Here is a 26,694-nt window from a genome sequence, read left to right as displayed (position 1 = left end):
GCAGCAACCTTCTCCGGATGCACCATGCGTCAACCATCCAAACCTGCTGAGTCGTGACTTCTAAATCATCATACATTTGAGGCATGTTGGATGTTTATTATTAGCATAGATGACGAGTAAATCCCAAATTGTCCTCAGAAGACTACATGTGACTTATCTTCTGTCTCTGAACCCTCATCAGATGAAGAACAAGACTCGATGGACCAATAGTATTTCTTTAATAATCCAATGAAAAACCCTCAAATATATAATAATCTCAATTTGATAATATGATATTGCACTTGGACAAAAGTTTTCATCATATCTTGGTGAGTGCGTGACATGAAGAAAAGACAAAAATAAGAAAATGTAGAATCCCAGAAATCAATGTGTAATAACAAGACAAAATAAAAGCAATAGGTGAGGCTTAGATTCCCTGCAACCTCAGTACATCCACATCACAGATTATCAAATCACTAAATACAAACTTCGGTTTCCTGGAAGCTGCACCGCGTTCCTGCAGCCAGCGTCTCATCAGCCAGTTTAAGCTGCAGTAAATGGACCCTGAATCTCATCGAGTGTCACATGACTCAACAGCCTGCCAGTCAGCTGAGAAGAGCTGCTTGTCAGGATGTGTTCACTGTAACACTCAGTCTGTGCATGTAGTGGTTTATCATTCTGAGGAGGGGTTGAGTGGAATGAGCCTTTAAGAAATCCACTCGAGTATTTTTGGAATGTGTTTTTTTTAGTGCTGACGGGACAATGACTGTATTCTAACGGTCCCCGCTTCCTCTTTAGTGGTTCTGAGCTGCATCACTTTGAATCCCCACAACATGGATCTGGTTCCCTTTTCTGGCTCTGAAGTTCCCTTTTGAAGTGATGCACCGTCAGCTGAGGTGGAATGACTGAGTCCAAGTTAGTTGACTCTTGATGCATCCTCAGAGATGATTGGCAGATAACCTACACACACACACACACACACACACACACACACACACACACACACACACACACACACACACACACACACACACACACACACACACACACACACACACACAGAGGAAAGCAGAAGTTAAGCCATAAAGGAACAGCTCTAATGACAGCGACGATGCAGATACACAACATATTAGTCTGCTCACGTGGTCTGATCCTGATTGGCCAGATGAGGATGGAGCAAAGCGCCAAGGCTGCAATGACCGCCACGCCTCCTGTGACGATGACCATGACATCATGATAGAACCAGTCGCAGGCTGGACAGCACAGCACAGTCCTAAGAGAGACCAGAACGTGTAAGAGGACGGCCCGCAGCCTCCAGTGAGATAAGCACGGAGGAAAACTCTGGAAAAAACTCACAGATTTGCACGCAGGGCGATATCTCTAAAATGTTGAAAAATGTCACAGTATTATCGTCGGCAGACCGTGTGGGGTGCCGGGTGGTGGTGGGGGGAGGGCCGTTTCTCTCACCGCCTTGCTAAACCTGTATTTGGTCTCCAGCCGCAGCTGTCCCAGTTCTGCTGTAAACCAGGTGTGTTGTTATTGTAAACAAGTCAAAAAAATAAAGGGACCACCTCCTTACCCACAACTGCTCCAGAACTCAGCTGCACGTGTGCTGGTGAAGACCAGAAGGCGGGCTCACCGGTTTTAGAATCGCTGCATTGGCTCCCTGTGCGCTTCAGGATCGATGTTAAGGTTTTTTTTACTAGTTTTTAAGTGTCTTAACGGCCTTGGGCCTTATTTGTCTGACCTGCTTTTACTGTATCCGCCCTCACGGACTCTGAGGTCCTCCGGTACTGGGCCCGGTTTCCCGATAACGTCCACTCTTAGCGCGCTACGAAGACTCCTACGTTATGACTTACCAAAGTTGTTTACCTCTATAGTCGTGGTTCCCGAACGTTCTCTTAGGAGTCTTCTTAAGAAACCCTCCTTACGTCGTTCTTACACGGCGCTGTCCAGAAAGAAAGTGCTGAAATCGATTGCTCAGAGTTCGATTTTCCATTTCATGTGCAGGTGCATGACAGCACTTTATTATAAAATGTAGGCTATTGCAGTGTTTGCAAATAAAACATTGCTAAAAATCCTTCTAGGCCTAAACATGTATTTAACCATGGTCGAACATACTACCATAGCCTACACTGATTTAAAAAAAGATATAGAAAATATAGAAACAGCGGGGGAGATTGAGCCAATTACAACCTTAATTACATGCGTATTTGTTGCCGTTGTAGTCGAAACTTATGCAATATAGCCGAGTCGGTCAATATATCCATGGGATTGAAGTTGATCCTTATGAAATTATGTATTCCAACGGCTCCGAGGTCGGCGACGTCTTTGGTTCAGCACGAGGATACGTTGTATCGCTGCCACAGTTTTGCCACCGTTCACAAGCGTGCATTTATGACATTTTTTTAATTGTTTGACGATGTGCCAATTTCCCAAATTGCTTGCAGGATTGTGCATGCCTTGACATTGACTAGGCCTAATGGGCTAATTAAATGACACTGTAATATACCTGGGCTGCACGGTGGTGTAGTGGGTAGCACTCTCGCCTCACAGCAAGAGGGTCCTGGGTTCGATTCCCGGGTCGGCCTGGGTTCCTTCTGTGTGGAGTTTGCATGTTCTCCCCGTGTAAGCGTGGGTTCTCTCCGGGTTCTCCGGCTTCCTCCCACAGTCCAAAGACATGCAGGATGGGGATAGGTTCATTGGTGACTCTAAATTGCCCGTAGGTGTGAATGTGAGTGTGAATGGTTGTCTGTCTCTACATGTCGGCCCTGCGATAGACTGGCGTCCTGTCCAGGGTGTACCCTGCCTTCGCCCAATGACAGCTGGGATCGGCTCCAGCCCCCCCCGTGACCCTGAATACAGGATAAGCGGTAGAAAATGGATGGATGGATGTAATATACCTAGGCTACTTCTGAGGTTGAGGTAAAGCTTAGCCTTGTGATGAAATGCATGCGCATTTTATTTTTGACTTAAAACCACTGGTGAAACACAACAGTGGCGGCGACTAGCGTCAGGAGCTGAAACATCACTACGGTAGAGCTAAGAAGGCTCTAAGAGCGCTCCAGACCACTCTTACCAACGTATGACGTACGAAAGAGATTCGTAGCAAAGAACGTTTCGGGAAACACGCAAAATGTTAAGTAGGAACTCTAAGTAGGGGTTACGAATGACGTAGCGTTAAGAAGGTTTTAAGAAGGCTTCGGGAAACCGGGCCCTGGTCTTTTATCTGTTCCCAATATTAGGACCAATGTTATGTATCGGTGTAGCATGTGTGTACGTGTGTGTGTTACATGAATGAGGGTGCAGGGAGTAGGGACGTTAAAAGGGTTTGTTTTATTTTAATGTTAAAGCACTTTGGGCTGCATTTTTATATGGATGAAAGGTGCTATATAAATAAAGATGACTTGACAGCTCCTTACCCACAGCTCCTTACCCACACCTCCACCTCCTTACCCACACCACCTTACCCACACCACCTTACCCACAGCTCCTTACCCACAACTCCACCTCCTTATCCACAGCTCCTTACCCACACCTCCACCTCCTTACCCACACCACCTTACCCACACCACCTTACCCACACCTCCACCTCCTTACCCACACCTCCACCTCCTTACCCACAGCTCCTTACCCACACCTCCACCTCCTTACCCACACCACCTTACCCACACCTCCACCTCCTTACCCACAGCTCCTTACCCACACCTCCACCTCCTTACCCACACCACCTTACCCACACCACCTTACCCACACCTCCACCTCCTTACCCACAGCTCCTTACCCACACCTCCACCTCCTTACCCACACCTCCACCTCCTTACCCACAGCTCCTTACCCACACCTCCACCTCCTTACCCACAGCTCCTTACCCACACCTCCACCTCCTTACCCACACCACCTTACCCACACCACCTTACCCACAGCTCCTTACCCACACCTCCTTACCCACAGCTCCTTAACCACACCACCTCCTTACCCACCCCTCCTTACCCACAGCTCCTTACCTCCACTCATTCTTTTAAGTCATGCCTCAAAGCTTACATTTTTCTTCATATGAGTCTTTTTTTTTTAGCCCTTTTACTTTCTTTTTAGTTGAGAAACACATTGGGTCCTAGAAATGCACTATACAAGACTGACTTATTATTATTAGGGCCCGAGCACCAACAACGTTGGGCTGCGAAGCGCCAACAACGTTGGGCTGCGAAGCCCTATTGTTATTCGAATGTTTCTTTTTGTTATTATTCTTACGCGAAAGTAACTCGCGTTTTGGACGTCGCAATAAAAAAAATAAAAAAACAACCAAAATTGGTGTGTGCGTAGAAATTACAGAAAATTTAAATATGGTAGCGGTTTGGCATTCAGCCACGAAAAAGTTGCTCGCTAGTGCCACCTAGCGCCAGGCATTTCAAGCCCCGCCGCACCGTAACTCCGATTGACATGAAATTTTGCACACATGTGCGGACAAGTGTCCTCTACAAAAAATCCTCTTGGAGTACCAAAGTCCGCCTACCTAAATTTTCCACCATCTTGGATTTTATGAAAAACCAGATGTTGCTAATTTCTCCGACACCATTGATCCAATTTAGATGAGCCTACTCGGTAGACCTAGCTGGGGTCATGGTCCAAAAAGGTTTTGAAAATATGGTTTTATTCAGAAGTACTGGCCATAGAACATAAGAGGGTCTGCCGCCAAAACGCAATTAGCATAACTCCATAACCTTTGAGCCAATCATCACAAGACTCGAAACCTATGTTGCCATAGCTTCAAAGAACATACCTGTCAAGTTTCATAAAAATCCAGTAATGTGTGGAGCCTCCAAAAAATTCCAAAATTTCCATTTTTGGCCGTTTTTGGCCATTCACAGGGGTTGTACTTGATCTATAACCGACTATACCATTGATCTGATTGATACCAAAATTGGATATGGTTGGAAAGGCCTTTTGGACAAAAAGTTATCAAAAGATGTCCAGAATATTTGGCCAGGGCGATGCCATGACCGGGGGGTTTAGCTCAGGAGGTAGAGCAGGTTGGCTGGCAACCGCAAGATTGCAGGTTTGATCCCCGGCTCCTCCTAGCTGAGGTCCTGGTGTCCCTGAGCAAGGCACCTCACCCTAATTGCTCCTGACGAGCTGGCTGTCGCCCTGAGTGGTTGACTCCGCCGTCGGTGTGTGTGAATGGGTGAATGTCAGTCATTGTTGTAAAGCGCTTTGGAGAAAAGCGCTATATAAATGAAGCCATTTACCATTTTATGACTGCGCTACTATTTTGAACCTTCGCCAAAGGCATTAAAGCTGTTATAACTTCAGTGTTTCTTCTCCGATCTGCTCCAAGATATTCATACTTGATAACAGTGTTGTCCTGAACAGATCTGCACTGCAATATTGACTCACAGTCAGAGCACCACCTAATGGCGACCTGAAATGTGACTGATTTGATGCCCTTTTTCTGAGTAACAGCCCCCCCTTTAGGTTGGGCACACATGCATGAAATATGCATGTGATACATGTGAAGATGTACAAAAAAGCCTCTTGGACCCACCGCCTAAAGTCAACAGGAAGTGGGGGAAAAAAACTGTTTTAACCGCCTGCGTATCAGCTCTGTGACTGTAAATAGTGGGGGAGGGGAAGGAGAAACACTAAGGGGACTCAGAGAGATGTCAGGAAGGCATGGAGGAGATGTGACCTCTGTCACGGTTTAACAATTTTCCACACCTGCTAATGACTTTATACATCGTCTGGTCTGCTCCAAACTTCACATGCACCTCAGACAGCTGTCAGTGGAACATTCGCCATAATCATCAAAACTATTATAACTCCAGTGTTTCTTCTCTGATCTGCTCCAAAGTTTCCAAACTTGATAAGAGGCCCACCCTGAACACGTCTGCACTGTTGACTCACAGCCAGAGCGCCACCTACTGGAGACAGGAAATGTCACTGATTTTGTAACTTTTTCCAAGTAAACCTGATTTTTTTTTTTTACTAATTCCTCTCATTTCAGCCTGCAGAGAGGACACAGGGGGAGGAGGAGGGGTCACACTAGGGGAAGGAGGAGAGATTTCAGGGAGTCATGGACATGTGTGTGAGCTCTGTGACTGAAATGTAGTTTCACTTTGGATTACACCAGATCAACAGTCATGAAACTTTTCACACCTGCTAATGATTTTATTCTTTGTCTCATCTGCTCCACACTTAGCACACACCTCAGACAGCAGTCAGGGAGACAGATGGCTTTGAATGTCGATCAGTTGTGTCTAAACTAGCGCCACGAGGAGGCGGCCGCAGCACAGGTAGGCGGCTGCGACACTGCCATGTAACCGCAGGCACTCCACGACCGCATATGAACGAGGGCCTGTCACGACACTGCTCGCAGTTTTAATTATTATTATTACTATTACTACTATTAGACGTCCTCACAACAGGTTTAGAGAGTTTTCATTTCTGCCTGTATGCAGGAATCAGAGTGTTTAAAGAGGGCACACACAAATATGTGATAATAATTGGCTTCACATGAAGGCTATCCCTAAATAAAAGAAAAAGTTTCTGCATGATCAGTCAGTGAAGCGGAGCGATGCATGTTAGAAAGCAGACACACATGTTATGTGGAACATGGCGGTGAGTGTGTTCTAACCGGCAGGGATGCAGAGCCTGAATGACCATGACGGCTCCTCCGTTCGCCACCTTGTCAGTGAAGCTCATGGCTCCGTACACAAACGCCCCGCTTTGCTGCAGAGAGAGGAATGACGGAGGTGAAGATGGTGGACGCTGTAGAAGGACACACACAACACCTTCCTCCCTCTCACACACTTCTCACCGTCTGATTGCCGATGAGCTCGGCAGTCATGGCGAGCGATATGACCAGGATGGTGGCAGACCCCGCCCCCAGCAACACGGCAGCCCCGTACACCTGCTCACCCATCTTGTCATTCAGCAGCACCCAATAGGAGAAGGCCATAATCAGCAGCAGGCCCACGAAGTAGGTGAGCTGGACCAATCAGAGGAGAGAAACAGCTACAGTTGAGTTGTTCGGTAGTCAACGGGAAGAGACAAATCATTGTTTGAGCCCCTTTGACTTGTACCATCACTTACACATATTATATTTGTCAATTTAAAAGATCAGTGCATCTGACGCCGCCAAGTACCGCCACATACTGTCCAGGAGCTCACTGAGGCCCTGACCCCGGTCTGGGAGGAGATCCCCAGGACACCTTCCGCCGACTTATCAGGGTCAGCCCAGATGTTGTGGGGAGTGCAAAGCAGTGCACTGACTACTCAGTCACATGATGAGTCGGCTCACCTGTCATTTCTATTTTTACTTTGATTTTGAATCCAGCTCTCAACGGGTTGATGACTTTGGTTTCCATTGTGACATCATTGTGTTCTCAACAAATGATACAACGTACATCAGCAAAGATTTTCAACTTCAATAATGCATTTATCAAGATCTGAAGTGTGATTTAAGTGTTTAAGTGTGCGTTGAACGCAGACTACATTTACATCAATTCATCAAGACCTGACCTCTCGATCCACCATGTGTCACAATGGTACAAGGCACAGGACCCAACAGCACAACCAGAGATGCAGGAGACTCTTTAGTAGGTCATAGGAGGGACATAGTAGGTCTACGTGAGGTAGTAGGTCTATGTGAGGCAGTAGGTCTATGTAAGGTAGTTCGTCTATGTGAGGTAGTAGATCTACATGAGGTAGAAGGTCTACATTAGGTAGTAGGTCTATGTGAGGTAGTGTGTCTATGTGAGGTAGTGTGTCTATGTGAGTTAGTAGGTCTACGTGAGGTAGTACGTCTATGTGAGGTAGTAGGTCTACATGAGGCAGTACGTCTATGTGAGGTAGTACGTCTATGCAAGGTAGTAGTAGGTATATATGAGGTAGTAGTAGGTCTATGTGAGGTAGTGTGTCTATGTGAGGTAGTAGGTCTACGTGAGGTAGTAGGTCTATGTGAGGTAGTGTGTCTATGTGAGGTAGTAGGTCTACATGAGGCAGTACGTCTATGTGAGGTAGTACGTCTATGCAAGGTAGTAGTAGGTCTATATGAGGTAGTAGTACGTATATGTGAGGTAGTGTGTCTATGTGAGGTAGTGTGTCTATGTGAGGTAGTGCGTCTATGTGAGGTAGTAGGTCTACGTGAGGCAGTACGTCTATGTGAGGTAGTGCGTCTATGTGAGGTAGTAGGTCTACGTGAGGTAGTGTGTCTATGTGAGGTAGTAGGTCTACATGAGGCAGTACGTCTATGTGAGGTAGTACGTCTATGTGAGGTAGTAGGTCTACATGAGGCAGTACGTCTATGTGAGGTAGTACGTCTATGCAAGGTAGTAGTAGGTCTATATGAGGTAGTAGTACGTATATGTGAGGTAGTGTGTCTATGTGAGGTAGTGTGTCTATGTGAGGTAGTGCGTCTATGTGAGGTAGTAGGTCTACGTGAGGCAGTACGTCTATGTGAGGTAGTGCGTCTATGTGAGGTAGTAGGTCTACGTGAGGTAGTGTGTCTATGTGAGGTAGTAGGTCTACATGAGGCAGTACGTCTATGTGAGGTAGTACGTCTATGCAAGGTAGTAGTAGGTCTATATGAGGTAGTAGTACGTCTATGTGAGGTAGTGTGTCTATGTGAGGTAGTAGGTCTATGTGAGGTAGTGTGTCTATGTGAGGTAGTTCGTCTATGTGAGGTAGTGTGTCTATGTGAGGTAGTAGGTCTACGTGAGGTAGAAGGTCTATGTGAGGTACTGACTTACTTACTGACTTACTTAGTTACTGCCTGACTGACTTAGTTACTTACTTACTGTCTGACTTACTTATTGACTTACTGATTGACTGACTTACTGGCTTACTGACTGACTTAGTTACTTACTGACTGACTGACTTATTTACTGACTTACTTACTGACTGACTTAGTTACTTACTGACCGACCTACTTAGTTACTGACTTACTTACTGACTGACTTAGTTACTTACTGACTGACTCACTTACTTAGTTACTGACTTACTTACTGACTGACTTAGTTACTTACTGACTGACTCACTTACTTAGTTACTGACTTACTGATTGACTTACTGGCTAACTGACTGACTTAGTTACTGACTGACCGACTTACTGACTTACTGAATGACTTAGTTACTGACTTACGTACTGACTTACTTACTGACTGACTTAGTTACTTACTTAGTTACTGACTTAGTTACTGACTTACTGACTTACCTACTGACTGACTTAGTTACTTACTGAATGACTTATTTACTGACTTAGTCACTTACTTATGTCTATGTGAGGTAGTACGTCTATGCGAGGTAGTTCGTCTATGTGAGTTAGTACGTCTATGTGAGGTAGTGCATCTATGTGAGGTAGTAGTAGGTCTACGTGAGGTAGAAGGTCTATGTGAGGTACTGACATACTTACTGACTTACTTAGTTACTGACTGACTGACTTACTAACTGACTGACTTAGTTACTGACTGACCGACTTACTGAATGACTTAGTTACTGACTTACGTACTGACTTACTTACTGACTGACTTAGTTACTGACTTACTGACTTACCTACTGACTGACTTAGTTACTTACTGAATGACTTATTTACTGACTTAGTTACTTACTTATGTCTATGTGAGGTAGTACGTCTATGCGAGGTAGTTCGTCTATGTGAGGTAGTACGTCTATGTGAGGTAGTAGTAGGTCTACGTGAGGTAGAAGGTCTATGTGAGGTACTGACATACTTACTGACTTAGTTACTGACTTACTGACTGACTTAGTTACTTACTTACTTACTGACTGAGTTACTGACTTACTGATTGACTTACTGACTTACTTACTGACTTAGTTACTTACTGACTGACTGACTTAGTTACTTACTTACTAGTTAGTGACTTACTTACTGACTGACTTACTTAGTGACTTACTGACTGACTGACTGACTTAGTTACTGACTTACTTAGGCACTTACTGACTGACTTACTTACTGACTTAGTTACTGACTTACTGACTGAGCCACAGAGCCACGTATAGGTACTGACCCTCTGGTCCAGTCAGCACAAGTTCAAAGCTGTGAGTGTGTTTTACTTACACATTTCCCGATGAGTTTACAGACAGGCTTCATGATGAAGGAGGACAGGAAGCCACTTAGGTACATCACTAATGGGATTGTTGCGATGAACTTCTGTTGTTAAGAAAGAGAAGAGATGAAGAACGCCGAGGAAGGACTGCTGGGAATGCCAGAGAAGCACGTGGTGATGGTGAGTTACCTTCGGCAACCCCAGAGTGTTGATGAGGTACATTGAGATGTATGTCTGAGACAGATTGACTATTAACCTGGTAGACATGTAGAGTAAGGCCACCTATAGAGGGACAGGAACAGTTAGACATGGGGCCTTGATCATCCTGAAATAAAGGGAGGGAAGTGGGAGTTCCCCACAAAAACATGGAGGATACGGTAAAGTGTGCCTAATTATATAGTATTTACAACGACTGTGAGCACACATCTGTTGTGCCTCATAAAAGCAGGTCTGAACCAGGGAGCACCACACAAATCAGACTTAATCAACCATGAAACCAGAAACCATCATTACAGATTAATAATGCAGTTACTGGACTTGATCCACATTGTGTTGAAACTGATTGTAAATATAAGTAGAAATATAAGAGAAAATAAATAATCAGCTTAGACTGGAACAATTTTGTTTTGTGTTCTTTATTATTTTTTAGTGAAATGTTTATCTGAGACCGTTTCCTAATGTCTCAGGTCTGGATGTATCAGGTCTGGATGTCTCAGGTCTGGGTGTCTCACGTCTGCATGTCTCAGGTCTAGATGTCTCAGGTCTGGATGTCTCAGGTCTGCATGTCTCAGCTCTGCATGTCTCAGGTCTGGATGTCTCAGGTCTGGATGTCTCAGGTCTGCATTTCTCAGGTCTGGATGTCTCAGGTCTGCACGTTTCAGGTCTGGAAGTCTGCCCATTATTTCATCGCATTTCACGGTTTTGCTGCACATTACTAGACATTCATTTCTGGTGGACCTGAACTGGTTCTCCTCACCTGTGCCCCGTTGTACGCTACCTTTTCCTTGGTTCGTTATGTGCTTTTTAGTGCTTTCTTTTTGCGTTTCAAGATCCATGTTTGATACATGCGGGCCCATTCATTGCTATTAGAGGCGCACTAATTATGCTGGAGGGCGAAGTATGCACTGTCAGGTTTGATAAATACGATAAATACGCAAAATGAGGGAGCACAGCATGCGCTGTGTGCGAACTCGCAATAACAAACGCAGCACAAACTGCGCCAGTCTTAGTAAATCTACCCCTCGAGTGCAAAAGCCTTAAGAGATTCTGATTGGAGTCTTCCTACCTGGTAAAAAGAGGGCTGCTGCAGCCAACATTTCCACTGTAGCAGAGCCGAGGAGATCTTAGTGTGGGGAAGTCTCCGCTTCCCCTCTTCTTCCTCCTCCATCCTCTTCCTCCCCTCCTCTCCTGCAGCCTGCCAGTCTGCTCCGGGCCTCCTCTCTGTGATTCCCACGTGGAAGAGGAGGGAGAAGAGAGTGCCGATGCCCAGCACAATCAACGCCAGATTCTGTAATCACACACAACGTAGCACTGCATATTATGAACCATAGACTGTAAGAAGTGGATGTCATCATGGTGACATCAACTGTTGGTTTTTTGGAGCATCCGTTCAGCATTTTAACCATTGCCATCTTGGCTTTTTTTCAACCAGTGAAGGAAGTGACCATATTTGGACCGTGCAGGAGCAACGGGTGGATCTGATGAACACAAGCAGCAGAGCAGCACCCTTACTGGATCTGGATTCTGGTGTGAAGATGCTAACAAAGTTAGCTTCATAATTCAAGGTCAAGTGTTAAAGTCATCTTAGTAGGCAACTAGCATTGGTAGCATGGTAGTGACCTGTCAATCAGCAGGTAAGCCCCGCCCCCTAAAGCATCCCCTGCTTTCTGGTCTGGTGGACTCTAAATGGACCTGTCAATCAGCAGGTAAGCCCCGCCCCCTAAAGCATCCCCTGCTTTCTGGTGTGTTGGACTCTAAATGGATCATAATGTACTAAATGAACATCATGCTGGATTGAAGAAGACTTGAAACTAGAGATTGAGACCAGAAACTCATGTTTACAATGTTTACTGAGATAATACATCAAGAGAGAAGTAGGACCATTTTCTCATAGACTTCTATACAACCAGAGAGGAGTCGCCCCCTGGTGGACAGTAGAGAAAATGCAGCTTTAAGGACCTTCAACTTTGCTTCACTTTCCAGAAACGGAGGTTGTTGTTCTTTCCTTTCCCCAAAACTGCGTAAATGCAGAAAATTTCAGACCTGAGGTTTAATAAAATATACTCCAACTCCAAAAAAAACCACTACATTTGACTACAATAATCCCTTTGAGGGAGTTTGATGCAAAATTCATATTTCATTAAAATGCAAGATGCTATTTAACATGAGTATATAACATAACAACGGTTCTACTATACACTCATGTTAAATGAAGGTTGCACATTCACCCAATGGAGGATAATCTTGTGTGTTTTCTGTGTGGTGGTGTTTGCTTTTCTTCCTGTTTTACTTTCCCTCTCGGCCCTTGTGTTTCACATCTGTGTGAACAGTCCTGTCAGCCTTCCCTCGTGTCTGTTCAGGTGTGTCTCCTTCCCCATTAGTCCGGGGGCTATTTCACAAGAGTAGACACCTGGGCCCTCATTTAGCACGCACACCAGCGCTGATAAGTTCCACCTTCTAAACCACCATGCTCGTGCACATTTGGGGTTGTTACCAATGAACCACATTTAGTAACAAAACATCCGTTTTAGAACCACGTGAAAAAAATGTTTTTTCCCTCACCGACATAACGGAGACGAAAGAAACTTCAACAGGCATTAAGGTTCTCTTGCTTTCGGCTTCCTAACACTTCCTTTTCCTCTTTGCTCTCACCCCTGCCTGCGATTTTCTGCTATTTTTCGCTATCTGCTTCTCCTCAATAAGAAACAAAGAGCAGCAGCTCTGGATATTTACAAAACCAGTGGGATTATATTTTCTTTTAGATAAAACAGGCATTTTCAATATTTTTACGACTTCCTCAACGCTACGCGAGGAGGCTTACCAAACAAGATAAGCCTGAGCCTGCTAAAGGTAATTAGCAGAAGATGCCTCCCTTCTCTACGGAAGATTACCATAAACTCCTACAGAGGATTTTACTGCTGGAAACAAAAATGAATCGGTAAGAAGTAAATGTAGAAGTGAATGGACTTTGTGGGAACAACACCACTCTAGCACTGACTCAAAACAGTGGACAGGAGCATGCTAGAACCCAGCTAAGTAGCAATAATGAAGCTATGAAGAAACGGGAGGATCCTGTACACGGTAATAAATCTACCAGCAAAAATCCTCCCTGGAACACACTTGGTGCAAAGCCAAAGAGAAGACCATTTCCCCGTGACATGGGAGAACGGATATCTGGCAGGACCCAGCGCCCCGATATCTGTGATCTGACCGGCTGGCCTGCGTTACCATCTCCATCCAGGCACAGCGCCTCCTCAACCCCACTGCCTCGTAGGACACAGCAGCGGACAGCTGGGGAGAGGAGAGCTACCAAGAAACCTCCCCAGCAAACAACTGTTCAACTAAAGAACAGGTTTGCTCCACTGCTGCAGGACCATGGATCCCCTTCTGATTGCCTGGATAACCCCCCACCACCACGCAGCAGGGTAAGACCTGCTAACTTAAAGCCACAAAGAAAGCTAACGACAGGGCCTGAAAATCTGATTGTGGGTGACTTTCCTGTAAAAGATATGAAAAGCAATAATAACATCAAAGTACTCTGCTTTCCGAAGGATACGGTGTCTTACTTGGAAAAAAGAATCCTGGAAATTGTTGCACACCCAACTGTGAAAAATATCATTCTGCACATTGGATTTAATGACATCGAAAAACAACAATCAAGAGAGTTACTACTCCACAATAAGAGTCTTATGATTGGAGGCAGACCCATCACAGCATCTCCTTGGAGTAACAGTACTATCCGCTATCTAGGTGACATTTTTAATGAGTCAGGGTTGCGCTCCTTTCAAGATGTGAGAGACACCTATGCCTTACCGCCTTCCTCATTCTTTTTTTATTTACAACTAAGACATGCTCTTAATGCACACAGTATTCCCCTAAAGCAAGCTTTATCTATTCACCCTCTTTATAAATTGATCATAACACAAAGAGTTAATAGCGGCTTGGTTTCCAAATTATACTCCTTTTTCCTGACATCTTCTTATTCTGACTTACCACTAGATAGGTTATGGAGAAGTGATCACCCTAGTCTGGATGCTGATTTTGACTGGGAGCAGGTGTGGACGAGTATCAGGGAGGCTTCCCGCAACCCGAATCACCAACAGATTCACTTTAATTATGTCCATAGAACCTATCTCACTCCACGTAGACTACATGCAATGAAACTGATAACTGATCCGTCTTGCAGCCTCTGCAATTTGAATTCTCCAGGTACTTTCATTCACATGATGTGGGAGTGTCCACCGGTGGAACAGTTCTGGGCTAAGGTGGCCTCTCAACTATCAGACTTGACATCTGTAACTATCCCAGTGACAGTTCCTGTTCTGTTACTGAATGACTTATCTGGGATGGGTCTGTCGAGGGCTGCAGGACGATTAGTACTTGCTGGTATCACAGCTGCTAAGAAGCTGATTGCGTTGCGGTGGAAGCCTCCCCACTCTCTTGCCTTCAAGCATTGGATTCTCACTTTTTTAGATGTTGTATTCATGGAGATGTCGACTGCCAGAATCAATGGTGCAAAAGAATCCATTTTGAATAGTTGGCGGGCTGTGGCCAACTCACTAAAGGAGTTATTAAAATGATCATATCCTGATTCTGGCTAGTTATTTTTGTTCCCTGTATAGGTGAATGTGTGGTCGTAGAGTTTCCCTCCATACAATTGTGTATGACTTCTGGATGGGTGGGTGGGGGGAGGGAAGGTGGCACACCTTTTGTTTGTTTTGTCTGTTTTATTTAATTTTTTTTAGTTAATGTATTGGCTTAAGTTTTTTGGTTAATTTGGCGGCTTTTATGATTTAAGCAATTTTGCAGTTTGCATTTGTTTTGTTATGTTTTGTTATGTAAAATATGTGTTGTATCTTGATAATCTCAGTTAATCAATAAAAATTTTTGATCACAAAAAAAAAACAATCAAGAGAGTTGAGAGAGGACTTCAATAAACTCTTTGAAACAGTCAGCTCTGTGAATGCTGAGGTTTTCTTTTTATCTTTTTAAGACAAACGGACTTTGCCTAAATAAGCTGGGAGCAAAGCTATTCATTACCATCATGTCTTACTACCTGCGTCATCCATCTGTCGCCAAGGACAAGAGACGAGAGGAACCAACAAAGAGGGAAGACAAAACACAGATTATCAGAAACGTCGAAGGAGGACTGAATGTGGATCCCTCCCCCACTCCCCCCAAATCCCCATCCAGGTCTTTGTCATTCTCCCTCCCTCCAATAAACCTATCTCCCCCCTGCTCCCCCTTGGAGTTCTGGGAGCTACCCCCACCTACCCCCTGCCCTACTCAGCGGTCTTCCCCTCAGCGTCACTCCCCCCTCTTACCTCATACACCCACTCCACACTCTCAACATCCACCTCCAACAGTTCATCCCAGCTGTGACGCTGGTTCAAGTCATATCTACAAGATAGGAACTATTTTGTTTCCATTGGCGACTTTGTATCAGAACCTACCAATGTAACGTGTGGAGTCCCCCAAGGTTCAATCTTGGGGCCGACTTTATTCAACATCTACATGCTCCCACTAGGACAAATCATGCAAAAATAATAACATTGACCACCATTGCTATGCTGATGACACCCAAATCTATGTAGCACTATCACCAAACGACTTTCGCCCCATAGATCTTCTGTGCCAGTGCATTGAGCAAGTCAAAGACTGGATGTGCCAAAACTTCCTACAACTAAATGAGGACAAAACTGAGATAATTGTTTTTGGTGCTAAAAAAGAAAGGTTTAAAGTAATTCAACACCTTCACTCTCTGTCCCTGAAAACCTCAAACAAAGCCAGAAATCTTGGGGTTATTATGGATTCTGATTTACATTTCGACAGTCACATCAAATCAGTAACAAAATCCGCCTACTATCACCTCAAAAATGTAGCAAGACTTAGAGGGCTCATGTCAGCTCAAGACAGAGATTCGATCTCACGAGAGCAAAAATATACCATGTGTTCCATCCGAAGCTCTAGTCACGTATTCATCCAGTATGTCAGCATCCAGGTAACTACTGGTAACACTCTACAACAACTGGTTACCAGTGGGCGTGTCTTAGAAGATACCCGAACATGCATATCAAGGTTTTTCCTCAATGCTACGACCATATTGACCATTACAGCTCCCTACGACACTACACATTATGAAAAAGAAATACTTTGAAACAGTGACAATCTAACTCAGACAATACTGTCAAAATACACTAAATAATTGCTAACACTGAGCCACAGGAAGAGTAGCTTTATTAAGGAATGCACACACAAAACAAATATCATTTTCCTTCCACTCCACATTTATGTGTTGGTCTGTCACATTAAAACCCTAAAAAAATACATTTCTGTTTGTGGTTGTAGCGTGACAAAATGTGGGAAACTTCAAGGGGTATGAATAGTTTTACAAGCTAACATTTTCAGGTATTTGTACTTGAGCATATATTTTTGCCGATGTATTACTTTGACTCCCTACATTTTAAATCTTATCTGTACTTTCTACAGTTTCAAATCAGTTTCAGTGAGTAGACAGTAGAAATGTCCTTCATAGGGATACTTTCTACGTAAAGCACATTTCAGAGCCTGTACTTTTTTACTTGAGGAAAGAAGTTGAAACACTACTTTCTTAAATACAAGTATCTGTTTTTCTACTTGAGTGGAGGATGTCTGTCTTTGATTATGACACAACAATGCGCCTCTACTTTCCACCAAATGTACTGATACAATCAAACTCACCATCTTTTCTGCTTCTCCTGTAATTCATCAAATAATCCACCCGAAAGCATGTGTTGAAGAAGGATTTCTCAGTGAACATTAGGACAGAACGGAAACGCAGTGAGGAAACTTCTCTTCACAAACACCACTTCAACACAACGCAGAGCTTTCCACAGTTACTGGGGTCTCTGATTTATGGTATGATTTCATGGTATCTAGGTGTAACCTTTAGAAGATGTTCTACCAGGAGGGGGGACACGGTGGTTAAACCTAAATGGTTCTAGTTAGCATTTCTGGTAGCTCCACCCACTCTTGAACATTGTAAGAGGCAAATCACACACACGTTTCGCTAGAAAGGCTTCACCTGCTAAACTACCCTGCAGTTTTTTAGACTCGCATGAAAGTTCAAATATTCTTAACTTTCAGCTCCCCCCCATGTGTCAGTATGATTGGGGGTTGAGTGTCATGTGTCATTAGAACTTCTCCTCACCCTGAAGACGTGGACATCTTCTGGTCCGAGCACATCACTGGCCGGGTTGTCGTCCTGGCCGGCCTGGACATGAAACAGCAGGTACGCCACGGCGTACACTGTGATGTTGGCTATCACTGTAAATGCATACCTGCACGCACACACACACACACGCACGCACGCACGCACGCACGCACACACGCACACACGCACACACGCACACACGCACACACGCACACACACACACACACACACACACACACACACACACACACACACAAGCCTTATAATGGAGGTTTGTACATGATTAGTGCACGTTGCCTGTGTGTAACACACACCTGTATGCCGTGAGCTCCACTTTAGCGTGCTCACAGGTGACCAGTTCAGGGATGAGGGCCAGGTGGGAGATCTGGGTGGCCGCCCAGCCAAACTGAAAGATGATGATGAAGGGGACGAAGTAGATCAGGCTGGCCCATTGGGGGGTGGAGGAGGCACAGCCCAGACACTGGTTGAAGATGAAGGAGAAGGACAGCACAACACTCAGTGTACCTGGACCACACAGGGAAGAACACACAGTTTTACTGGACTATCGTACAAAATCACATATCCTTCATATTCACTCAATCAGTAAGTATGTACTATCGTACAAACGCACATATCCTTCATATTCACTCAATCAGTAAGTATCGGAGATCATCAAACGGATTCATTGGAATTTAAACCAGCGTAAGCAGATTATTAGCAGGTGCAGCTGCCTTGGCCTGTGAGCAACTGCTACTGAGGCCCAGGTAGGTAACTTTATTAACAATTATTAATGAATTATTCATCACGTATTCCAATTGATAGTAAGTATATTAGTAAGTTAAATTGGCTAGTTTTCCCTTTCTAATTGTAGTCCCTGCTGGCCCTGACATATATGTGATGTGAAGTCCTGAAGCCCAACAGTGGTCATGTCCAGGACATTCACTCTGCAGATATGTCAGATGATTTCTGGGTGTTACGGACGACGTCCTGTCGACAACCTCAGTCATAGCTTCAAGTAAATGTCATATACCTGATATATTACCATACGCCACCGTTTGTCCATTGCATTCATAGAACGCAGTTATAATGTTTACATGCTACTACGGTTGATCACTTTCTCTGGGCTCAACTTAGATCTCATATAACTCCACTACCTCGGAGCCAAACACGTTTCTGTTTGCACCTTCCAGGTCACGCTGACAACACTTCACAGTGCAGATGTCATGTGACCAGCAGCTGCACGTAAAACTAACTAACTAACTAACTATAAGCACTATGAAGCTGTTGAGGGTTTATGGGGTCACTCGGATACTTGCACATGTCAGGTCATTCCACAGTGAAGGACAGTCTTGTAAAACACCACCTGACCTGAACTGGATCAATCATTACGGTTCTTTGCAGAACACACGACAATCTGACATAAAGTCACATGTTTGCAATTTCAAATTATTGGTCCCTATAGGTGCCCTGTTGTTACCACGGCAACCAGGAAGTAAGCACGGAGAGAACACAGGTGAGCACCTTTTTTACAACAGCGATGGAAGACGTTGCAGAGAGGAAGGGGGAGAATGAGAGGGGGAGGAAGAGTGAGAGGTAGAACTGGTAGAGGAGGTCATGGCCAAAGAAGACAACCACTTTCAGATGAAGCCAGAGCAACCTTAGTTGCTCATGTCATCAACCATCAACCATGTGTGCATATGTTGCACTGACTTTGGTGAAAAACAAATAAATACATGTTTCAACAGCATGTGTGTGTATCTGCAAATATTTCTGTGCATGTGAACAATCTATTTTAGTTTTATGGCCAAGCAAACTACAGATGAGAGTGCTTTTCATTCTGTGTGTAGTTGGTGAGACACAAATCTGGTAATATGAATGACGTGTGCCATTAGGCATTTTGCAGTTTGGGAACGGGTTTTGGGAATTATTTTTGATAAAACCAGCCTAGTTTGCAAAAAACTGATGTTTTAGCAATTGGAAAAAACTGTAATTAAAAGTGACATGAATTATGGGAGTTTGTACAAGTGGAACATTCACAGAGTACTACAACTTTTAAATGTTACATAAATATTAGCATTATGTAACATTATCAATATCACAATAAATGAATAGTCCAGAAAAAAACTCAAACTGAGGGTGTTAGCAGAGTTATTTCAATAATGAAAAATCTAACTGAAGGTACCGGGGAGACGGAGGAAGAGAAAAGCGACCACACGACTCGTTGTGTTTTGCCAATCAACAGATTTAATCCACCTGGGTTTATTGCACACATCCATTTAACAATAATAACTTCCAGTGTTCTACAAAATAAGAGCACTACCCAGTAGAGGGCACAGACCAACAGAGGGAATCCATAGAATAAATATGTTGTCTCCAACCTTGAAGTTGATTTTGACAGCTTTGTGTGATTTCTAAATAGTGAATTGACACTATCCCGTCGTATCTGTGTATCTACCAGACTTACCAACGAGATGCCAAGTCTTCCTCTTGCCGTAGTTGCCACAGCCAGGGGATCGGTCCGACTCGTACCCAATGAGAGGCGTACAGATACCGTCAGCTATCTGCCCGACGAGCAGCAGCACACCTACAACACAGTAATATGTGTGTGACGGACAGAAATAAAGACGCATGACAAGGCTAGACATTCACTGTATGAAGTCAGTATAAATCTCATGAAAACATAATACAAAAATAATAAACCGATCATTTCAAAACCAGTATAAACTGATGGGTGTCGAGGGATGGCCCGAAGATTTTATCGCAGATCAGGATAAAAACTCTCACAATAAGTTGATTGTGGTGAATTTCCATTATTGGGATAAACATAAACATCTATAACTAGACTATAAAAAGCGGTCCAGCTCGTTACCATGGTAGATGTTAAAGTTATGAAGTTAACAATGGTCCGATTGTTTCCTTTAAAGAGGAAGTATCAATGAAAAACAGACAACACACACACACACACACACACACACACACACACACACACACACACACACACGCACACACACACACACACACTCCCTACCTGCATTTGTGTATAAAACACATTATAGATTCACACAGATGTATACCATGGTTGTTAGTGATGTGTCGGTCACGAACGATCCGGCTCTAAGAGCCGGCTCTTTGAAGTGAACGACGGGAGCCGGCTCCTCACTGGGAGCCGATTAATTATTATTTATTTTTTTTCCTCCGCTAGATTTGGTGAAAGCCACAGGTGATTGGTCAATATGTGTGGCGGCAACTGCGTGTCCATACACAGAGCAGTGGGGGCGGGGGACAGGGAGGTTCAGACACACACAGCAGTGAGCACACGCACACGCACACGGAGGGAGACAAGAGAGCGAGAGAAAGGACGAGAGAACGAGCGAGCTAGAGAGAGAGAGAGAGCGCGACGAACAAACGGTGAGAAAACGAGTGACAGCAGCAGGAAACGTAGTAGAATTTGGACCCATTTCAATGCTATAAGCAGCTCAAAGGCGGAGTGTAACTTGTGCAAGGTGAAAATATCATATAGAGCAGGCTCCACAAATAACCTGCACAGGCACATGAGGACCTTCAATCAGTGGTGTGGTGGTAGGTGATGAGGTGGGTGTACTGCAAGGTAGATGGGTAGGTTACAGAGGAGGAAGTGGGTATACTCTCCCATATATTCCAATGGCTTTCTGGCTCCACTACACCACTGCCTTCAATGTAAATAGTCCATCTTCTTGCACATATGCAACCAGTGAATTTTCTGTTTTGTTTGTTTTGTTTTTTAAACACTGGTGAAACAAGGAGTCTGGAGCCCTGGATGGGACTTTGTTTTTTATAGCCTACTTAATAATTTATTTTTGTAGCACTCTGTTCAAATTTGAGTGTATTCAGTACCTTAATAAACCTATATAAATGATACATATTTGATATAGTGTATGTTTTTCACATTAGTAATTCATTTTACACATGGTTTTGCATTATTTTTGGTGATAAACATACTTTAAGCAACAGAAAATCTGAGGAGCCACTTGGGAGCCGAAAGAGCCGGCTCTTTTTAGTGAGCCGAGCCAAAAGAACCGGCTCTCCAAAAAGAGCCGGAATTCCCATCACTAATGGTTGTTATGTGTCCAGATGTCACATATAATAATAATAATAATAATAATAATAATAATAATAATAATATATACTATCACACACACATTCCCTACCTGCGTTTGTGTTTTCAAAGCCCAGGACTGAGTGGTAGAACACCAGCAGGTACGTGAACCACATAGAGGCGCACAGGTCGTTCAGAAAGTGTCCCACCGAGTAGCACAGTCTCCGGAGGGCCGGCAGAGACCTCTCCGGGTCGGGGCTGTCCGGGTCGGGGCTGTCCGGGTCCCGCCTCTCCGGGTCCGGCCTGTCCGGGTCCGACCTGTCCGGGTCCGGGCTCTCCGGGTCCGGCCTGTCCGGGTCCGACCTGTCCGGGTCCGACCTGTCCGGGTCCGACATGGTGGCTCGTGGAAGCAGAAACCCTTTAGACCAGCTCAACGCGCCTTCATCAGCTACGCAGACATGTTGACTGGAGTTCACTGATGGAGTTCACTGATAAACTAAGGCGGGGTGGGGTTTGGTTCTGCTCAGTGGACCGGGCAGCTTTCGGTTCCCTTCTCACTCGTTCGGTTCCGGACGTGTGTTTCCCGGCATGCTGCTCCTCTCGGTGATCATGTGACCGCGGGCAGTGGAAGTCAGGAGGAGCGTCTGAGGAGGAATGTAAACCGAAACGGAGCACATTCTCCCGTACGTCGCATTTAGCTACAACAGCGTGCTAACACAACCAGCCCGTATATAGCTATGGTATATAGTATATATCTGCGCTCTTTCTCAGCTCTTCCTCGTTGAAAATGGCCCGACGTTAGACAGAAACCCCTCGGCTGTTGAAACACGCAGATGTACACAACAACAACGCGGACCGGCCAATGATGAGCGTCGCGGGTTCAACTCCGTCACGTGACTGCTGCCTGACAGCCGCGCGACAGACCCAACTCACTTCCGCTGTTGCGCAGTAAGGGACAGATGTTATTATTTAAAGAGGCAAATGTGCGCCGTCAGGGCTGCGCGGTGGTGGAGTGGAGCCAGCCGCGGAGCCCCGGAGGAGAGGCACGGTTCGGTTCCCTCCTTCACCAAATACAGCCTCCCAGGTTCAGGATGTGTGCAGAATACATAATCATTTTCATATTCATCTCTTAAAAGGTTTTCAGTTAAATGGAAAACAAGTATTGTTTGTATTTAAGGATAATGGTAATAGTAATAATAATTTAAGAAAAAACCCTTAAAATAATACAAATAATAAGATATACATTTCCAAATATATTGCTCAAGGTTTCACTTATATTAAGGTACAACCATATATGTTTATTGTAGAGATCTGTAAATGTACAGCTGAGCATAAAAACATAAATGTCACGGTGATGCTTTCAAGATCATTTATTGAGAAAACACACAAAGTCCAAACTCTTATGCCCCTAAACATCATAAATAAAACAAATGAACAGTAAATTAAATACACAGTAAATATACACTACATTGTGTAGTCATTTACTATTTATATATCATTATGTTAATATGCTTATTTCATCTTGAATGACACCACTGTCACTTTAGTGCAATAACGTCATTCTAGTACTATAATTATATTTATTATAGTGCAAGTAATGCTATATTATTCTTTATTAACTATATGAATAGTATATTTTTATTCTACTATAATAATAATAATGATAAAGATTCATATTAATCCCAATGCAATAACACTATTCATACTAGTATAATATATTGATCAGTGCTGTGTATGAGGGTGTATTTGGGGTTGGTGGGTTAACGATAACTTCCTCTTCTCTGCGACCAGACTAAAACCACCATTTACCTTGATTTAACCCACACTAGTGGATCTAAATTCCATTTCAATAGACACAGGTCAAATATGACAAAAGTAATCAAATTTCAGGCTAAAAGAATGACATTTAGGATGTCTTTACTGGGCAGGGTCCTGGGTTCGATTCCGGGTTCCTTCTGTGTGGAGTTTGCATGTTCTCCCCATGTCAGCGTGGGTTCTCTCCGGGTTCTCCGGCTTCCTCCCACAGTCCAAAGACATGCAAGATGGGGATAGGTTCATTGAATATGAGTGTGAATGGTTGTTTGTCTCTATCCCTGCCTGGATAGCCTGTCCAGGGTTTACCCCACCTTCGCCCTATGACAGCTGGAATCGGCTACATTTTTATGCTATATTTGAAATGTTGCTGTTTTCATGACAAAAGGTGAGGAACCACCCCCCTCAGACTAAAAACAAAAACAAAGAATATTAAGACATAACACCCCCCTCAGACTAAAAACAAAAACAAAGAATATTAAGACATAACACCCCCCCTCCCCTATTTTCCTCTGGACGTCCATTCCATAAATATCGAACGGTCCCTAATATGAAAAAAGATGTTTTGACATGTAAATACCTTAAAATTACTTCTGGGGTGGCCAGTTGTGCAGTGGTTAGGGCAGCCGCCCCATGTACAGAGGCTCAATGTCCTTGACGCAGCGATTCCGGGTTCGACTCCCGGCCCGGGATCAGTTTCCCGCATGTCTCTCTCCCTGTTTCCACACTGTCTGTATAAAATAACAAAAGGCTTGAACGGAGCTCTAGCTGAAAAAAAATGACTTCTATCTCCCATTGAGCTGATTGCCATGGATGCTCATTAATCACTCCTCTCCTTGCAGCTACCAGAAAAACAAAGACTACTGTGGAAGAAAATCTCTTCAGGTCCAATTCTGTGGCTGGTTCAGATAAGGTTTAATCACTGACAGTGGAGAAAGGAGTTCACAGCATTGCCATAAAATCCATTACGGCGGAATCATCTGTCTAAAAGGGGCTCAAGTTACAACAGGGGCCATTCATTGGGCCCTGATCAATCAATGTGAGATAAGGAAGTTTCTCGGAGTCGGCCCACGAAGGGGGAAAGACCAAAAGGTCTTTTCAAAAGATTAAATGACTTCTTCTAATCAGGATAACACAAGTTAACCAAAATCAAATAGGAGCAGCAGGACATTTGATCAGTACAAGAGAAAGGAATAATAGGATGAGATGAAAATAAGGTAACACAATTTCTTCTACAATTCCCCATGTTGTCCTAATAGGACAACACTAAATACACAAGAAAATGTAATCAAGTGAAGTAAGACATCAATACATCAATTCTACACAATTCATCAAAACCATCATGAAATAATTCTTAAGTTACATCAGTAGTTTGTGGAATCATCATTTTAGCAGTCACCTTAGCTGTAATAGTTCTACACATTGATCTGACACAAGTAAAAAATAAAGCAAAAAATATAAAACAGATTATTTCAACAAAAACAACACAAAAAAAACAAAAAATAAAAACATACTAGACTAGATTTGTTTCCAATCATTCATACCTTTTGCTAATGTGGGAGTGTGGGATCAGCATTGTGTTTAATGCGTGCAATGATAATCTGTCACATAAGCACAACATTCAACACCAATCACTGCACAGGTACCACCCTGGGATGCTTAAAGATAGTCTAAAGCTGAAGGAGGGAGTCGATAGGTTGAAGTCCTTGGCATTGGCATTGGAGAAAGGCACTGAGTGACAATTTGAATTTCATGTCATGACCACTGCCACCAACTGCCACTGCCACCAACTCCGGCAGCAGACGTCAAGTCAACGGATCCCATTCATTGTCTATGTAGAGCAGGAGCTCCGCATGAAGGTAAAGACACACCAACTCCGGCAGCGACGGATACAGACGCAACGGACGGTCGAACGCACCGGCGAGTGGGCGGTTCTGTGTTCAAGTTGGACGGGACTTGAGTTTCGCTCTGCCGTGTCCAACATGGCAGCCGGGCCACAAACGATCTCATTTTACAGTTAAACTACACGCTAAAGCATGTTTCTGAAAACATTTGAGGCGGGAAATGTGTAGTGCAGTAACAGAATCTGGATTCATATTTGATCAACACTGCCTAGTTTGATAGTTAGTTACCTTAAGGCAAGGCAAGGCAAGGCAACTTTATTTGTATAGCACATTTCATACACAAGGCAGACTCAAAGTGCTTCACATCATAAAACAAAGTGAGAAGAAAAAGAAAAAAAAAGAAAAAAAAATAGAAGAATTAAAAGAAAATAATAAAAAAATTTAAAAATGCATTACAGAAAGAAAAGAGAATAAAAACATATTTGCAATAATTAAAAACAGTGCAGACATTAAAAGATTTAGCAGAAAGCTATGGTGAACATAACAGTTTTCAGTCTAGTTTTAAAAGTGGTCAGAGTTGGGGCAAGTCTTACATCTTTAGGAAGTTTATTCCAGCCATTTGTTGCATAGTGACTAAATGATGCTCTCCCGTGATTGTTGTTTACTCTGGGAATCACTAACAGATTGGTCTCAGAAGATCTTAGTGGTCTAGAAGGCTTATGTAGTGGGAGCATATCAGTGATATACTTCGGTCCTAGACCATGTAGTGATTTATATGTGAGCAGGAGGATTTTGAAATCAATCCTCTGACATACAGGGAGCCAATGTAAGGATTTAAGAATTGGTGTAATGTGCTCACATTTTTTGGTCTCTGTAAGAACTCTAGCAGCAGCGTTCTGAACAAGCTGTAGCTGCCTGACAGTTTTTTTCGGAAGACCTGCAAGGAGACCATTACAGTAGTCTAGCCTACTAGTAATAAAGGCATGTACAAGTTTTTCTAAGTCTTTAGCTGACATGAGCCCTCTAAGTCTTGCTACATTTTTGAGGTGATAGTAGGCTGATTTTGTTACTGATTTAAAGTGACTGTCGAAATGTAAATCAGAATCTATAATAACCCCAAGATTTCTGGCTTTGTTTGAGGTTTTCAGGGACAGAGAGTGAAGGTGTTGAATTACTTTAAACCTTTCTTTTTTAGCACCAAAAACAATTATCCCAGTTTTGTCCTCATTTAGTTGTAGGAAGTTTTGGCACATCCAGTCTTTGACTTGCTTAATGCACTGGCACAGAAGATCTATGGGGCGATAGTCGTTTGGTGATAGTGCTACATAGATTTGGGTGTCATCGGCATAGCAATGGTCCATCCATCCATCCATTTTCTTCCGCTTATCCAGTACCGGGTCGCGGGGGCAGCTGCCTGAGCAGGGACGCCCAGACTTCCCTCTCCCCGGACACTTCCCCTAGCTCCTCCGGGAGGACCCCAAGGCGTTCCCAGGCCAGCCGGGTGACATAGTC

At 43.9% G+C, this 26,694-nt stretch overlaps 1 protein-coding gene and 1 long non-coding RNA gene across 3 annotated transcripts; both read right to left on the bottom strand.

Moving 5' to 3' along the window:
* Positions 1–201: 201 nt before the first annotated feature.
* Positions 202–22,419, bottom strand: LOC311012028 (major facilitator superfamily domain-containing protein 12-like). Of its 2 annotated transcripts, none has more exons than XM_084007306.1 (11): positions 21,639–22,419; positions 19,916–20,035; positions 17,766–17,976; positions 17,449–17,578; positions 11,326–11,547; positions 10,230–10,322; positions 10,052–10,144; positions 6,794–6,964; positions 6,611–6,705; positions 1,018–1,252; positions 202–939 (listed from the first exon to the last, which is right to left on the bottom strand). In XM_084007306.1, the coding sequence occupies exons 1-11, from the start codon at positions 21,919–21,921 to the stop codon at positions 793–795; spliced, it is 1,800 nt and encodes a 599-aa protein (XP_083863432.1). In that variant the 5' UTR covers positions 21,922–22,419; the 3' UTR covers positions 202–792. The 2 variants fall into 2 exon arrangements, with proteins under 2 accessions (XP_083863432.1, XP_083863433.1); XM_084007307.1 differs by having other exon boundaries at positions 1,122–1,252.
* Positions 1,683–6,604, bottom strand: LOC311012038. Its single transcript, XR_014596972.1, has 2 exons — positions 3,993–6,604; positions 1,683–3,407 (listed from the first exon to the last, which is right to left on the bottom strand). It is a non-coding gene; the product is annotated as an uncharacterized lncRNA (long non-coding RNA).
* Positions 22,420–26,694: the final 4,275 nt, after the last annotated feature.

The sequence above is a fragment of the Eutrigla gurnardus genome (assembly GCF_963514095.1).
Source record: "Eutrigla gurnardus genome assembly, chromosome: 4".
NCBI classification, from domain to species: domain Eukaryota; kingdom Metazoa; phylum Chordata; class Actinopteri; order Perciformes; family Triglidae; genus Eutrigla; species Eutrigla gurnardus.
The sequence above is the reverse complement of the archived record's forward strand: the minus strand, read 5'-3'. Positions and strand labels throughout refer to the sequence as shown.